The sequence below is a fragment of the Metopolophium dirhodum genome, chromosome 5, assembly GCF_019925205.1.
Source record: "Metopolophium dirhodum isolate CAU chromosome 5, ASM1992520v1, whole genome shotgun sequence".
In the NCBI taxonomy this organism is placed as follows: domain Eukaryota; kingdom Metazoa; phylum Arthropoda; class Insecta; order Hemiptera; family Aphididae; genus Metopolophium; species Metopolophium dirhodum.
Genome location: NC_083564.1, coordinates 38,073,734 through 38,092,732, shown reverse-complemented (window position 1 = coordinate 38,092,732; position 18,999 = coordinate 38,073,734). Strand labels below are relative to the sequence as shown.

At 30.4% G+C, this 18,999-nt stretch overlaps 1 protein-coding gene across 1 annotated transcript in view; it reads right to left on the bottom strand.

Moving 5' to 3' along the window:
- The window catches only part of LOC132945825 (atrial natriuretic peptide receptor 1-like), a 340,723-nt gene that overhangs the window by 142,877 nt on the left and 178,847 nt on the right, over positions 1–18,999 (bottom strand). The window contains 3 exon segments of the mRNA XM_061015608.1: positions 3,724–3,898; positions 5,262–5,438; positions 7,107–7,184. Coding sequence (XP_060871591.1) covers positions 3,724–3,898; positions 5,262–5,438; positions 7,107–7,184 — 430 coding nt within the window.

Below are 18,999 nucleotides of genomic sequence, written 5' to 3'. Positions count from 1 at the left end.
GATGAATTAACATGAAACAATATAGATTGACCGTATAGGATCTACGGAGAGACCTCAGTACGTGTCTTGATTAAATTTTAGTTTTATGACATCTAAAACTAACGGATTTAGTTTACGATAGACAAATATCTCATCTATTGTAATATTATTACGTTTGAAATAATAAATTAAAAAATGTGAAATAAAATTATATAAGCAAAATTCAATATTCAAGCAAAAAAAAACTTTTACGGAATGTGTAATTTAAAGACAATTAGTAAAATCGTACAGTAAATAGTTTATAATACGTTAAACTTCTTTTTAATTAAAAACAACAAATGTATAGGTACAACCTATAACAGCTCACAGGTAAACACATGCATACGAGTATAGAACTTTACGAGATAATAATTAGATTGTATTTAATAAAGTGAAGTGCATGACATAATCATACAATATTAATGTTTTTCCTAATTTTTTTTAAAAACAATACATTTTATTATTTTACATACCTAATATTATCTGTATGGTTATTGCTTCCAACATTTAAAACTACGTTGTTTATAGACCGGATAAGATTTACAGAGGTCCAATATATTGTGTATTTGAAAAAAGTCATGAACAACAGAAAGAAAATAATATTATGACAAAAAAATGTAAGAATGCTTACAACTTTTTAAAAATACAGTACAAGGAAAATAATTATTACAATGATTACTTATAAAAATAATTTTATTGTTCCTATTATGTTATTTAAAGCAATAAAGCAAAACCACTAAGATTATGGCATGAAATAAATTTACCTTTAATAAACTAACCTAACCTAATCAAAATTTAAAATAAACTTAAATGCTAATTTTTTTCTGTTTTAAAACAAAACAATATGTGTTGATAAAGTGATATTTTACAAGTAACTATTTACTATAGTTTTTGATAGGTACGACGTGACCAAAAAATTTAGTTCTTGCACGTGCTAGCTTTATTAACGGTCATATTACAGAAATGTACCTATCACTTAAATTGTGAATTTCGTGGATATTAATATAAATGTATTATATAGTATATTTATACATAATATGTGTTTAAATTTGTTTAATTATTAAAAACATTATAATATTCATACATTTTTATAAATAAAAACTGAATTTAAATCATTGTGATCAAATCAATTTTAAAATGTACAGTTGTCGTGTTAACTATGTAGTTATACCTAAAAATTTAGAACAAAAATTATAAAAATATTATTTTATATCATGTACATATTTAACACCAGTGGCGGTTTTGGGGGTGAGGCAAGTGAGGCGCCGCCTAACCTAAAATTTTAAGTAAAAAATACTATTAAAGTTTTTTTTGGCCCACCGATAGCATATACATATTTTGATATTAATTTTTAACGTTTTTATGATTTTATTTAAGAAAAAAATCTTCTTTGCCAAGTTTAACAATATAAATTATTATTTATTATATTGTAAATGGTAAATCATTATATTATTTAGTGTTTATTACCAAAAATAGTGATAAACCGATAAGAAATGTATGAAATAATTATTACGTAAGCAAATGCTAGTGTTTCAACCGGCGGCAATGTTCCGATGACGTCAGTAAGCACCGTTTAACTCCGCCTCAGAGTATGTACTATTGTGTACATGAATTACACACACAAGCGTATGTACGCGAATGCACGCGACTATTAAATAACTAGAGTTGCGCATGCGCAATGATCATTGTGAGGCTCGACTAATATCGCCTTATGTACTAAAAATAGACTCGGTATACAGGAATATATAGTCAGCCGGCATTTCAACGTAAAAACACATTATCAGTAATGATGTTATTGTTACAATCGAGACTCGGGACAGTTTTCCATTGTAATATCTATTGATAATAATTTTATATTTATCTTTAGTGATTTCTGTCTTGACGTCTTGTACGAATGGTCGCTTGTGTCTTACACTTTTTCGGTGATTCCGGTTCGTCTTAACGTCTACGTTAAAATATATGTGCGAGTGCTGCAGTTTTTTGTAATAAACATTATTAAATTAATTACTGTTGGAGTTATGACGTATCCAGTGACAGACGTGGTAGTTATGTTGTTGGAGACGCCGTTTTGACGATGGAATTCTGATAGTAAAAATGATTTAGTAAAAGTGGGTAAGCCTATTCCGATTTTGTCAGCTTTGGCTCCTGACAAGAAACTAAGTAAGGTATTCTGTAGGTCATTTAATCCAAATTTTTATCAACAACACTTGGTTATGCGGGAGTCATTATATACAAAAATTGTTTTGTTGGCCATGTTTGTTGTTGGGTAAAGTGAAGTCTGTGTGGATTTTTTTTATGTTTTTAAATTAGATTTATTGTGAATTCTAATTTTGTATGGTGGGGGGGGGGGGGTGATACATAGGTTGCCTCACCAAAAAAATACTACCAGAACCGCCACTGTTTAACACACAGCATTGTGCTAATAATAGTCATATTAAATGGCCCCAGGTTAATAAGAAAAAGAAAAATGTATCACTTGGCACAGATAGCACTAATTTTTATTCATTAATATGTGACGGAAAATACTGATAGAGCAATTCCACAACGGTTTTTCAGACCCATGTCGTTATATGGCCTGTGATCCCAGTACCGGATATTGCACAAGGGAACGTTTCAAATTTTTATGGCTCCAAAAAGGCATAGATCTTTTTCTTTATCGTTCTTATGAAAATGTATTTACCCATAACGGAAATCCGTATAAAAACCTCAATAAATTTATCACAGATCAAAATTGATATACATCATTGTGAGGGAGTTAGTAATAATACCCTCCATTATATTAAATTATATTAAGCTAAGAATAAAAATGTTAAGATAATCAAGTACTATTATTGTTTCGTTTATTTAATTTAAAAAAAAATTATCTTGCAACGTATTGAACGCAAAGAATAGACTACTTTATGGTTTCAAATTTTTTATCACAAATATCATTGTACAAATATCAAAAAATTCCACTTATAGCTAGAATTAAATATATCAATTAAAAATTAGTTTTATTATTTAAAATGTTAAATTATTTTCTGGAAAATAAATGTATACTCAAAATTACTTTATATTTATTATTTACTGAATTACGAGTTTTTATAAGAGCAACATAATTATTTAAATGTAAAATTCTAAATAAAAAAATATATCAATATCTGTCTGAAACATTGGAAAGAACAGCTTCAAAAAATAATTTGTTAATTAGTAAGAACTAATAATTAAGGTAAATTTAAATACATAATTTTGTATATAATAAACAATGCAAACTCATATGGATACATGCAAGTAATTAATAATTAACTAACTATACTTATTTTTTCAGTTAAGAAAACAAATTATAACAAGGTTTAGTACATTTTTAAAAACCATAGAACAAATAAGTGTAACAAAATAGCTGTAATAGCCTATTTCTCGTTAAAATAAAAAATGTATAATAATAATTTGGTGCCAAATATTTATCAATACAGTATATTTTCAGTGCACGTGCGACCATTTACCAAGTAAATGTCATCGACTTTTCCTGATAAATAAATCAGAATTATGTTAACATACATATTATAATATATGAATGGCATTTAAATTTGAATTCTTTTGTTGGCTTTTCTAACACATTTATACGTTATTTCATCATAAACATAAAAAGTCCATACTTCATACCAAAGGTATTAATATTTTTGATGGGGCCTACTTGTAAAATATAAAAATAATAATTGCACAAACCTTTCCAGTATGCGTAAGAATCACTGTCGCTATTCGATTCATTTGTATGGTTGTTTCGAAGACTTCTAAGACCAAAGTCGGCAATTTTAAGAACAAATCTGCTATCAACCACACAGTTGCTAGATTTGAGACCCCCGTGAGAACGGAGTTCGCTACTATGTAAATAGCACATTCCCTGAAAAAAAATTTAAAAATAATTTTATCCGTGTACAAATAAACAATACTGTTAGTATCACTGAGTTATTAGTTTATAAAACTGTCAATACAATTTTGAGTCAATTAAAACTCAAATAACATTTTTTTTTTAAACGTTTTTTTTGTTTGTGTCAAACATTATAACACAAATAGTTAAGTGTAAGTCGAATTCAGTATTTAGATTTTGTAAAGCAGCTATTATTATTATTGGATGTATAGACTATATAAAATAATTGTTGTATCGTGTATAAATCATTATAATAAATCTAACATATTATACCAATAATACATTTGTATTTTAACTAGACAAACTAAAATATTTTAGGAATACCTCAATTATTATTTTCAGGCCCTACATGCTATTGAATCAATTAAGTGAATATAATGTCATGTTTTTGGCTTTAATTTGTCAATGTATCTATACAAATTTAAGAGATATTAAGCTTATTAATTTTATTTTATTCATGCAATTTATACATTTCATAAAATACTATACCTATCCCTATCTTCAAAACCATAACCACAAGAATTCACAAGAAATATATGTACGTATATAAAACTCCAGATATTTCTCTTTTCTGTATCAAGTATCTTTTAGAAAATATTGTACGAAAACATAAAAAAATCAACCATCTAAGGTTATAATGAAAACCCTTGGGTGTACTATAAAGAAAAAAATATGATATTAAACATAGTCTGTAAAAATATCTAAAAATATTTATATAACAAAAAAAAGTACACAAAACACTGTTTTACGGATTATGTTTAACAAACATAAATCGTAATTGAAAACTGTTTTCGACCCAAGTTGACTTTATATGAAACACGATACGCATACAAAGAGATCTTATCAGTTATCATTATTATTATTTTTATTGTTTTTTTTTCCATATTTTATTTTACAGCGTATATACTATCGCGCACAAACACGAATATTGTAAAAACAGACTACAAAATAATGATGCGGTCAACAAATCATTATATATGAAATTAATTGCGGTCTAACACCACGCACTGGCAAGACTCGAGATCAATAATATATTATCACTGCGCTAGTGTGGTGTCTATTTCTAGCTATATTTTGTACTAATTGTTGTATCGTGTTCTTAAATCACAAACGGCACGCATGCATCTGCAGCATACAAAATAATATTGCTCACGTTGTTCTCCTACAAATCAGTGATTTTATTTTAGTATACGCCGTTGTTATAATTATAGTTATGTAATGTTATCCGTTTCAGAGAATTTTTTCCGTTCTCTGCGGTAACTGAAGTATAGAAAATAATATAAATAAATAAACAATAAAAATTACAAATAAAAATAAAGTAGATAGTTATAATTACTTTGACAATGTCGTGCATCAGACTGTACCGGAACATCCAATCCAGTTTAAACTGTTCATTTTCGAGAATGTCCTGTAAACTTCCTTTGGGACAATACTCGGTCAGTAGACAACAGTAATTGGGCTCTATGCATGCTCCATAAAATCGCACTAAATGGTCATGATGTAAATCTTTCAACTGAAATTAAACATTAATTTTTTTTTATAGCATTTTTATTGTTGAATAATACACCTCGACACCTATACAACGTACTTGCGTAAGTACCACGTTTATCCTTGCAAGATAGTACTTTTTTGTAGTAAAAAATAAAGGTATTTAGGTATATAGAGATACAATATATAAGATACAATTATTTTAAAACGAATTATAAAACGAGTACATTTTATATCATATATGGAATACGTTTCCTTTTTATGAGTTTAATCAGAAACTGATTAGATTTACTGATCAGTGGAAAGCAGTACACTGATAATTACTCAATAGCAAGTTCAAAATTTTCCGTTGCTTTAAAAGTCTTAACTTATGAAATATAAAGTAAAAGCCAGTAAAAAATTCCACTACAAGCATAAACTCTCGCCTGTCCTATTATTAAATATTCTATTATTTTTGTTCTATTATTTTATTTAACGCTGATCCATGAGTAACCTATTACCATTTAAAGAATCAGAAAGTAAAAAATAAAAAGATGTATTTTAAGAAATCTATAGGTACATATTATCAATCAAAAGTCGATACAACGACATTATTTAGTTGTATGAAACGACACACAAAATAATTATAAAAATAATAACTATTACAATACAACAAATAAATCTAAATTAAATCTACTGTGATCCTATAGCTCTATATTATTATACGCTCCCCCTTTAAAAATAATTCTAGATTAAACACAACTCCGATCCATTTTGAACTCGTTGCAATTTCGTGTAAATATGAAATACTATTGCTTTACTTTACAAAGACTTAAAATGCTATTAATCATAAATCGAATGACTCAATCTAATAACATACTATATATAACCTACCTGTACTACCTATGTGTTTACGGCATACTCTAATATATATTATATATATATATATGATTATTGATTATACAGCATTTCGTAAACTCAGAACTTAACCATTAGTATTATCTCCCATGCTTTACCAAAATTCGTATCAAAATCATTACATCATTTTCCCAATCCATCCCAATTACTCCGTTAGATCTCACTATTATCTAATTGGTTTTTTGATGATTTCAAACCCATTGTTTTTGATTTTCTCCCTCCCTCTTTCTCATTTTCTTCTTACATTGACCTGCACTAACGTACGTCGTTTTACAAAATAATAATACATACATACTCTCCTGTTGCAATGCTTTCCTTCTATTTTCTGGAAACTAGCTTCCCAATATGTATAAGCTACTAGAACTATTTACGATATACATTATAGGTACATATTATTATTATAATATTGTTCATACCGTTTTGATCTAATGTAAGTTACTTATTTATTATTTTATTTTATATTGTCAACTATATATCTCATATTTTCACTATATAGACATTTTTATACACATAATATTATAGTATGTAATTTAGGTTACGGATGAAAATATGAGATGAATTAACACTAAGAACGTACCCATTACATTAGCAAAATGCTGTATTAAAAACATACCCACATGAGTACAGGATATTAAAATTAATTATACACCATGAGGGTCACTTCATGTGTATATAAACATCAAACATTCAAATATCCATATGTATTATAATATTTATATAATATATTTATTATAATATAATAAGCTAAAATACACATTCACACACACTTGTGTTGAATTATAAGTCATATACATACCCTTTTCAATTCCAGTAGCCGAGGACGCGTCAACTCCAAGCGTGATCTCTTTAAAGTTTTTAGTGCTACTTTATTACCCTGTAATCAGAAAACAAAGTAAAAAAAACAATTAATAAATATCGATAATCATAGTTATATAACGTCCATAAAGAAGCTAGCTTGTACCAAACAATGTCAGCAAAAATACTAAGCATATTTACTGGGTATCAAGCATGCTCGTCCATAGTTTTTTTATTAAATAATACATTTATTATAATTCTATTATTTGTAACTATTGTATGTACTTAACTGTATATACATAACAACATAACAACAATATTTTCAAATATTAAGATTTTTTATGCAATTTAAGGAATTTCATATGCCGAAACCAACTTTTTTTTTTCAAATGTAAGCCAACTTTTGCATTGTATTTTAATTATTGAAAAAAAAATATTATTTTTAAATGTTGATATTTACAAATAAAAATATTTTCTGAATTATGGAATATTAAGTACTAAGAACTATAGTTGAAAAAATAATAGTTCATGAACATAATATATATTAGAGATATGGGGTAAGATTGTCCGAGTAAAAAAATACTAGACTAAAATATATTTGTTATTAAATCAATTCTTTATTTTATATGATACCATTATTAAGGACTATCATATCCTCAGTATATAAAGTTGATAAGGTACCTAAATCAGAAATTACTTGTTCGAATTTCGATTTGGATGCATCAACATTTTAAGTAGTCATTTTCTTAACAACTTTTTGGAAAAAGCGGTAGCTTCTCATTTAAAAATAATAAGTTTGTACCACCACAGGATATACTTTAAATTGGATAATAATCAAAATAATTAAGAATACTGTCCATTTGTATACCTGTTTGTATTTAGAGAATCAAAAAATCAGAATTTGAATAAACTCATTATTATTGAGAAAACGGGGGTGGACGTGCTCGGTGAATCATCCTGTATACGTCATATATCATATACGATATAGCCGATATAGGTACGCTACGTATATATCAATAAGGGAATGATAATATATATATATGTCGCTTCCCTTAATAAATATAAATCTTAAATAGCTCATATTATGTTATTATTTAGTTAGAGGGACTTAGATTATATTATCATCGTTACAAAAACGAAAAACCAAACAAAATATGACTGCGATATGTACCAAATCAATATTCACGAATTTAGTTATTAAAATAATTTTCCAACAATCAAAAATACATTTTTTCTAATACTCGTTTAAAAATTGTTTAATTATGTATCCGTCGGTTGTCGTATATTAACCAAAACAAATAAAGGATTACCTTAACTAGTGCTAATTAAGTAAATACATTTGCAGCAGACTACATACACAATTATTATAAATGTATAATAGTTATATTAGATTTATATTTATGCAAATATATGTGGGATATTATAATCTCAAATGTGAACAATATGGTGACAAAATCGAGTTTTTAATGTAAAAAAATAATGTGGGCGCAACAAAATCTATACTATATATAAAATTGTAAGGGTTTTTCTTCGACCGCGCTAACCGAGAAAACTACTGGACCGATTTGGCTGAAATTTTTTTTGGCTGAAACCCGAAACTCTGCTGAAGGTTATAGTACCACTTTTGTCAGTAAAAAAGTTCATAAAAGTTCATAAAAAATTAAAAACAATTGTACCTATATTGTGCGTTACGTATTTTGACCGTTTTATTTTTGTATTTAGCATAATAATATGTAACTATGACAATATTTAAAACATAATAATTATTAATCATATTTTTTTACCGCAACTAGGATTTCTACATATTTTGATATTTAACCTGTTTTGATCCCGACCGCAACTCAGATTTTTTTTTACTACCTGTTATAATCTCTGTTGTACCGTATTGTCCAGTGCTATACTATATACTATCTAGGTGCTTTAATGCGCATATTAACGTAGAATACTGTCATTCGGTTAAAGCGATAAAATACATATGTAAATATATTAATAAAGGATCAGATAGAGCTACTTTTTCTGTTAATCGTAAAAACGATGCGATTACAAATTATTTGAATGGTCGATATATATGTACTTCTGAAGCGTTTTGGAGAATTTTCAATTTTGAAATCCATGATAGAGATCCGACAGTTCAGCACTTGGCTGTTCATCTAGAAAATGGACAGCGTGTTTTCTTTAATGCTAATAATCTTCATCAAGTTATTGAAAATCCAAGAAAAACGACACTAACTGCATTTTTTGAACTGTGTTCACATGATAATTTTGCGAAAACACTGTTCTATCATGAAGTTCCTTCTTATTACACCTGGGATAATAGCAGAGGCTGGTTAAAGAGAAGACGGGGAAAAAATGTTCCAGGTTGGCCAGGAATAAAAATGGACACTGCCATTGGTAGAATTTACACGATTCACCCAAATCAAAGTGAGTGCTTCCATTTAAGATTGTTACTAAATTATGTACAAGGTCCTACTTCATTTGAAAGCTTGAAGGCCTTTGATGGAGTCATTCACGCGACTTTTAAAGCTACCTGTTTTGCTCTTGGGCTTTTAGAAAATGACGAGCAATGGAAAAATACTCTAGCGGAGGCAACTCTTTCAGAAAGTCCTTCAAAATTAAGAGAATTATTCGCAATAATCATAGTTTTCTGCCAACCGTCTGAACCTCAATCTTTGTGGGAACAGTTCAGAAATGATTTTTGTGAAGATATTCTTCATACAGAGCGCACTCGATTAAATGACTTGCAATTTACTTTTTCTGATGAAATATTTAATAGAGGTTTGATTGAAATAGAAGATAAAGTTGTTTGTCTGTCTGAAAAATATTTAACTGAATTTGAAATGAACTCACCTGTTCGAAATGAAAATGCATCTGATCCTTTTGAATTCTCAATTTTGCGTTCTTACGATAATAACCGATTACAAGAATTTGTAGAAATCAATTTACCAAAATTAGTAAATGATCAAAAATATGCTTTTAATGTTATTACAGAAAGCGTAATGAATCATCAAGGAAGAGTTTTTTTTTTAGATGCTCCGGGTGGTACAGGAAAAAAATTCCTAATTAATTTGTTGTTGGCTCAAATTAGATCCTCAGGTAAAGTTGCATTAGCAGTAGCTTCATCTGGTATAGCAGCAACTCTCCTTAGTGGCGGCAGAACTGCTCACTCGACTTTCAAGTTACCGTTAAATGTATTATTTGATACAGAATACGTTTGTCCGATTCGTAAAAATGGCCCTCTTGGAAAAATTCTTCAAGAAACCTCATTCGTTGAGTGGGATGAGTGTACAATGAGTCACAGATCACATATCGAAGCAATTGATCGAACATTAAAAGATCTTAGGTGTAATAATAAGTTTATGGGTGGCATAACATTTGTTTTCGCTGGTGATTTCCGTCAAACCTTACCAGTAATCCCTAAAGGTACTCGAGCTGATGTCATTAATGCTTGCTTAAAATCTTCCCCTATATGGAACTATGTTGAAAAACTTTATTTGCGAACAAACATGAGAGTTTATTTATGCGGAGGGGACGATATTTTTCCAGCACAGTTGTTGAAAATTGGAAATGGAACTTTAGAAAATGAAAATGGTTACATTTCTGTCGATCACACGATTGGACGGGTGGTCAATAACGTGGAAGAGTTGATTTCTACAGTTTATCCTGACATTTTTAATCTGTCCAATAAATCTTATCAGTGGTTATGTGAAAGAGCTATTATCTCTCCAAGAAATGTAACAGCAGAAGAAATTAATGATATCATCCTTCTAAAATTCGATGGACACTCACGTGAATGTCTATCTATTGATACAGTTACATCAACAGATGATGCTATTCATTATCCACAAGAATTTCTTAATTCTCTTTCTCCTTCGGGATTTCCTCCTCATAAACTAAAATTAAAAATTGGTGCTCCAATAACATTATTACGTAATCTTCAACCACCGAACTTATGTAACGATACACAATTACAAATAAAATCGTTGCGAAATAATATTATAGAAGCCGTAATTCTTACAGGGCCAGCGAAAGGAGAAATTGCATTTATTCCAAGAATTCCCATGATTCCCTCTGACTTGCCGTTTTCTTTCAAACGGCTTCAATTCCCGGTTAAAGTTTCTTTTGCGATTACCATAAACAAAGCACAAGGTCAAACATTCAAGTACGTTGGCGTAGATCTTCGTACAGAGTGCTTTTCACATGGGCAATTATACGTGGCATTTTCTCGAACTGGAGACCCGAATCATCTTATGATTTTAATTTCAACAGGAAATATAACAAAAAACATCATATACTCAGAAGTCTTATAAAATTCTTATTTTAATTGTTTTTTTTTCTTCATCAACTTCAATCAAATTCTTTATCAACCATAAATTATTTCTTTTTTATCTGTATTTATTTTTATCATTTATAACGCTAGAAAAATTTCAATCCGTTTTCATTAACCGTTTTTTATATTTACTTGCCGATCACATTAAACAATAATATTTGAATAAAAAATTCTACATATCATGGTCCGAAGGCAAAATAAACAACCAATCACGGGCGAAGCTGTGACGGGTCGGCTAGTTATATAATAATTTTAATAAAGTTTGCAATATTTGTCCATGGGGAGGAAATATTATATCCCAACGAAAGAACTATTATAGGTATTTTCCTAACAGATCGGCGCATATTTATAATAAATGTTTTGCTTTTTATCGCCAAACAGAACACAATATTATTAATGAGCTCGAGATCGACTACGAGATAGCATAATACTATCTGAGAATATATTATTATATTGTAATATACGCGTGTTTTTTTGTATGAGTGTGGAAATATAGGTTTGAAAATATGTATAACAAGAGGTACTTATAATAAAAATGATACACGATAAAAAAAAATGTATACATAATACGTAAAATAACCGCGATGATTGTAACTGTTATATAAATGGTACCATCAATTTATTCACGTACTTTATACAGTACGGTACGTGATGTATTTATACTGATCACGCATCGTTTTAGATGCATGGATATGTATGTGGTGGCCTCCAGAAAAATAAAAATCAACGTTATAATAATATGATTACGACAATAATATTGTAAATAGGAACCTAGTCTGTTTGGTTAAGGGGATTCGATACCGTGATTTTCTGTTTTTGTCTAACACACGCGCAACATAGTATTTTAGACGTGTTTTTTGCCAAACATTCCAATTGATCTATTGAAGCGATAAGAATTCTGAAAACAGATTTGAATTCTTCGTCAAGTCTACTTGAAATCGATTTTCCCACATTTTTGAAATTATCTCCCAAATTCCAGAAAACGTCATATTAAAAAAGAGTATTTAAACATTTTTGTATTTCAATTTTTGGAGAAGCTAAAATCAAAAAATCAAAATTGTGGGAAAGTCGATTTCAAGTACAAATCTGTTTTCAGAATTCTCATCACTTCATTAGATCAATTATTGATATGTTTGGCCAAGAATCCGTCAAAAATCCTATGTCGCGCGTGTGTTAGACAAAAACAGAAAATCACGGTATGGAATCCCCTTAAAGGCGTTCATTGCGCCTATTTATTTATGATAAAACATCGAGCATCTTTATTAATATGTACACATTTGTCTACACACAATAATATGAAACTCAATTTATGAGGATCAGGAGCTGTTGTTTGGGGTCGACTCGAGCTTAAATAATGCAGAGAATGTGTTAACACTTTTTACGCATTCCGATGAAAATTTAACAATTTATGAATATTAACATAATAATAATTAAAACATTTAAAAAATCTGGAGTCTAGGATATTTCATAACAATTATATTACTACGATTGTGGTGTTTTTTTTAAGCCTTTAGGTTATATTCGTTAGTTATATATAACTAATAATAATTGAACATCTTCTACATTCACTGGATTCGTTTAAAGAATATCAACTTTTGATTCCCTTATGGCCACAACTTTATATTATACTAGTCTTAGTAGAAATTTACTGAAATTATTTTTTTGGTACTTACATAAAATAACGTAAAATAATATATTAATATCACGGTATTTAAAAATACATTTTAAGGTTCTTATTGTAGGAATATAGAGACAATTTTATATATGCTTTTAGGATGTTTGTATGTTTTGAAATTACAGATAAAGTTCATATTTGTATAAATAGAGATTTAGTTTATATTTAATTAAAATCCCCGTATTTTATTCATAAGTATAGACTCTACTAGTGAGGGTTATCTATAATTTATAAACATACAAACGAACTAATCGGCTCATACAAAAAAGTGTCATAAATGGTTCTTTACACCAGGTGCGTCTTTATGCTGTTCATAGTTTCCATAATCGATCCAAAATACATTACCGATAGCATAGATCTATCTTCTAACCTAGATATGAACCATATTTGGTTGAAATGTAAAGATACTCGTTTCTTTTTCACCATAACTTAGTATTTTCTCACTTTTTTACCAACCGAAAAAAAACATACTTCAACGTGCTAAACCAATAAGCTTCCTCATTTTCTCCTATGTAAATCCAAAACGTATACAAATATTTTTTATCACGCTTTATTATATGTAAACAAAAATTATTGTTTGAACTGTCAAATATATCAAGACATAATATCACTACTAGTTGTATAAAATAAAAACAACTGTCAAGAAATAAAAATTTAGTTATTTACCTTAAAAGGTTTTACAAAATACATTTTGAAGTCAAAGAAAAACTACAATTCTTACCTAAAACAAAATAATTAAAAAATAATACAAAGTGTTAATATCACAGCAATAATAAGATGTTTTAAAGCTCGTTGAGCCGTTGTTTTTATACATTTTAATAATATTGTATTTTCTACAAATATCCACCATTTATTCATGTAAATTAAAAATATGCAAATTGTATGACGTTTATTATAAAAAATAACTAGTTTTGTTTAGACTATTTAATGATTTGTTTTCATTGATTTTACAATGTATGATACCTATAGTTATATAACTGATTATTAAAAATTTTTTTCGGTACTATTTTAAATGCTTATCTTGCACGGATAATAATTAATTAATAAACTTCATCCTACTGGAAATAACAAAAGTCAAATTTGAGAACACTTATGTGATTCGAATACATTTTGGAAAAACCATCATTAAGGATCCCGGTTCCAGTTTTTCAAGTTTTCCACGATTCATTAAAATTTGAAAATAAAATTTTATATTTTAGTTGCCTCCTCAATTATAAGACTTTTCAACTTATCTACTACCCGATACCTATTTAGGGAGGGTTGATAGGATGTATTATATCGAAAAAAATGACTTTACGGGAATAACTCTCAAGCTTTGTAGAATTGTCGGATTTTGATGAATATTTTTTTATCTGAAAGAAGAAGACTTCTTACAGCCCTCTGATTTTGTATTTTATTTCAAATAGTTGCATTATAAAAATTGTAAAAAAATGCTTTTTATCCTGTAATTTTTTAGACTTATTATAAAGTTTGAGAATAAAATATTGAAAAACAGAGATCGATGCGGGCTGTAGAATATTTCCCTCTAGCAATTAAAAAATAAATTATGAAATTTGGTTGATTCTACAAGGCGGTATCGTTATTCCCGCAGAGTGTATTTTTGAGGACAAAATGGCATCGGCACCGGGCGCCTTAAAATGTTTTAATTTTATGACATGGCAATTGTTGAAATATACAATTAATATTAGTATTCAAACCATGTAAACACACGTGCGTGTCGTTTTCTAATAGATACTTATGCAGCTACGATATAGCTGTGTAACACCTTTACCATCGCTTTCTATATTATATACGGATACGGGATGGCCTCGATTGTTCATATAAATAGGGCCTTTGATGTATGTAATAATCACTTGTGCAGACGCCGTCATACCGAGTGTACGCGGTGTGTGCGTATAGTCACAGTTTAATTGTCCAGTTGTACGTTATTATATATTATACTTATACATAATCATATTGTCGTGTTATTACTTATTATATTAATGCTAACATCATTAGTCCGTCAAGCTCCACTTTCAACAGGTTATGGGCCCAGAACAATAGCCCAGGACAATAGCCCAGGACAATAGCCCAGGACAATAGCCCAGGACAATAGCCCAGGACATTAGCCCAGTCAATAACCAAGACATACAGTCTAGTGGATTCGTGATCGAAGTATTTTTATATCTGTATTAACGCAGAAAACTACAACCAGTCGGAGATATCCTGGATTTCGGAAAACGGCGGAACAGTGTACATAGGTAAAGTTTTGTTATAAATTGTTATACAGGAAAGTATACGGGAAATCATCGGTCATGGAAGACACGGTGAAGATAACAAAATTATGTGCGGAAAACTGGTCGTTATGGAAGTTCCAGATGAAGGTCATTTTAAATGCCTTGGAAGTAGGTGAGATAGTTTCAGGTGAATGGACGAAACCAAGTCTACCTATAAAGAAGTCGGCAGGAGAAACCGACGAGGATGCCAAAGCACGTTGGCAAAGGCAGACAAACGCTTGGCAAAAAGCGGACGGTAAATGTCAGAAAATAATAGTTACCTCAGTGGACGATGGTCCATTACAATATTTGATTAACTGTGAGACTGCATTGGAAATGTGGGAGAAACTTCTGAGTATTTACGAGCAGAAGTCTGAGGCAAGTATACATTTGCTTCAACAACAATTTTTCAGTTATTCAAAGGAGTCGACAGATGACTTGTCGACGCATATTTCTAAATTGGTCAATTTAGGAAGGAAACTGAGAGTAGCGGGTGAACCAGTTACGGATAACATGGTTATGACAAAAATACTAATGACATTACCAAAAGAATATAATCATTTTTACAGTGCTTGGGATTCAGTCCCAACGGGAAGTAAAAATATAAATAATTTAACTAGTCGATTGTTGATTGAAGAATCACGGGTTATCCAGATCAAAGGTGAAGTTGGTGAACAAGAGAAATCGAGTGCATTTCCAGCCAAATTTCAAAACAGATCCGATGGAAAAAACGGCAGTTATGGTAAAGGTAAAAAGCAATTTACTAATAAAAGTAATGTTAAATGTTATTACTGTGGTAAAATTGGTCATTATAAAAGAAACTGTAAGAATTTTCTAAGTAGTATGAAAGGTGGGAAAACCGGTACTACAGGTACAAATTTAAATGCATTTGTAAGCAAGTCAAGGATAAATGAAACTACGACAGATACGTGGGTTTTAGACTCAGGCGCGTCGGATCATATGAGCGCGAACCTAGAATGGTTTACAAGTTATGAACCATTGAAATATACACAACAGGTAACAATAGGTGACGGAACAAATCTGTACGCAACAGGAAAAGGTAATATTAATATATTATCATACGTGAACGGTAATTGGAATAAAAATTACTTGGCAAATGTATTGCACGTGCCGGGATTAAAATTTAATTTATTCTCGTGCGGGTCAGCGTTGGACAAAGGTTTAGAACTAACGTCAGACAATAAAACGTGTGTGTTCAAAAGAAATGGGATTCCTGTATGCATAGGCACAAGATGCGGTAGGTTGTTTGAATTACAGATCAAAGTCGAAACACCGTCGAAAGCTGAATGTTATGCGAACATTGCAGTAGAAAGACGATTAGAAGTATGGCATAAGCGTTTAGCTCACCAGAATATTCAATACGTGAGGAATTGTTTAGCAAAACATAATATTGATTATTCAACCAAGGACGATCAATTTGTATGCAGCGACTGCATAATCGGGAAACAACACCGTCAATCGTTCAGTAAAAGTGAGACCGAATATTTTAACGTCGGCGATTTAATACATGCAGATTTATGTGGACCGATGCAGAGGGACTCTATCGGTATGTCAAAATATTTTTTATTATTTAGAGATGACTACTCACGTTACAGAACGGTATATTTTATTAAAAATAAATATGAAGTAAAAAATATTATGGAAACATTTATAAAAAGTGTTAAAACAGAAACAGGATCTAAGGTCAAAATATTAAGGACTGATAATGGGTTAGAATTTGTAAACAAGGATATTACAGGTATTCTACAGAAATATGGCATACGACACCAAACTACGGTAGCATATACGCCGGAACAGAACGGGAAAGTCGAGCGTGATAACAGAACAATCGTAGAAGCTGCCAGGACAATGATATGTGCGAAAAATCTTGACGTATCATTATGGGCAGAAGCTGTGAACACAGCCGTTTATACACTTAATCTAACCGGGACGAGTTCACAGAATGGTAAGCCACCTTACGAGTTATATTATAAAGTCGTGCCAGATATTAAACATTTACGAGTTTTTGGTACTGCGGTATATACACACATACCAAAGCAAAAACGTCAGAAATGGGATCCAAAAAGTGAAAAAGGAATATTTGTTGGCTATTCGAACAGCACGAAAGGTTATCGTGTATGGTATTCGAAAACAAATAAAATATCCGTGTGCAGAGACATTATATTCGAAGACGAATGTAATAATTATGAAAATGTAATTGCTGACACAATAGAGTTAACAGACACTCAAATTAATTCAACGGGCGTGCGTGAAAAGGACGAAAACATAGTCGATGATAGAAATGTTATGGTTCTACGTGACAGGAATACACTTAAGAAGCCGGACAGGTATAATGTTCAGACTTTTATTGCTAACTGTGTCAGTCCATTGAATTATGATGAGGCAATTACTGGGTCAAACAAAAATGAATGGAATAATGCTATGAACGACGAAATTAATTCATTACACGAAAATCAGACTTGGACTCTAGTCGATTTGCCACAGGATAAAGTTGCATTACGAAATGCATGGGTGTTCAAAACAAAATATAAAACTGACGGTAGTATAGATAAATTTAAGGCCAGATTGGTCATTAAGGGTTGTTCACAGAAATATGGTATAGATTACCATGAAACATTTTCGCCAGTGGTCAGATACGAATCAATTAGGGCGATATTCGCAGTAGCAGCTGTGGAAAAATTAATACTACGACAATTCGACATCAAGACAGCATTTCTGTACGGAGAACTACAGGAAGAAATATACATGGTACAACCACCAGGATACGAAGATGGATCGAATAAAGTATGTAAGCTTCAGCGTAGTTTATATGGCTTAAAACAAAGTCCAAGATGTTGGAATATACGTTTTAAGAATTTTTTGAATGCATTTGGTTTACAATGTACCGAAGCGGATGCATGTGTATTCAAAGCTGATAACAGCCAAATTATTCTTGCAATATTTGTTGACGATGGTTTAATCGCGGCAGATAATGAAGATATTATAGAGAAACTTTTAACAAACTTGGAGAAAGAGTTTGAGGTTAAAAAGGGAAACTTAGAATATTTTCTAGGTATGCAGGTAAACTTAATGAAAAATGGTTCATTATTTGTGCATCAGACAAATTATGCATGTAGCATAATTAATAAATTTAATATGCTGGACGCCAAAGAACTTTCAATTCCGATAGACAAATCACATACTATTGAACAAAAGGAAGGAACGGAGATATTAAGTGAAGAAATACCTTATAGGCAGGCAGTAGGTAGCTTACTGTTTTTATCACAGGTAACGAGACCAGATATAGCATATGCAGTAAACTTTGCTAGTCGTTACTTAGCAAAACCAACTAAAGCTCATTGGAACTTGGTAAAACGGATTATACGATATGTCAAACGAACATTTAATTATGGCTTGTATTTTAATCATAATACACAACTGTCATTAGAAATATTTAGCGATGCAGATTACGCAGGTGACGTTCAGACACGACGTTCAACGTCAGGATTTCTATTCAGATACGGGTCAAGCATAATTTCATGGACATCGCAGAGACAACATTGTGTGTCATTGTCATCGACAGAGGCTGAATATATTTCGGCCAGTGAAGCTGTAAAAGGGATCATGTGGATTACGC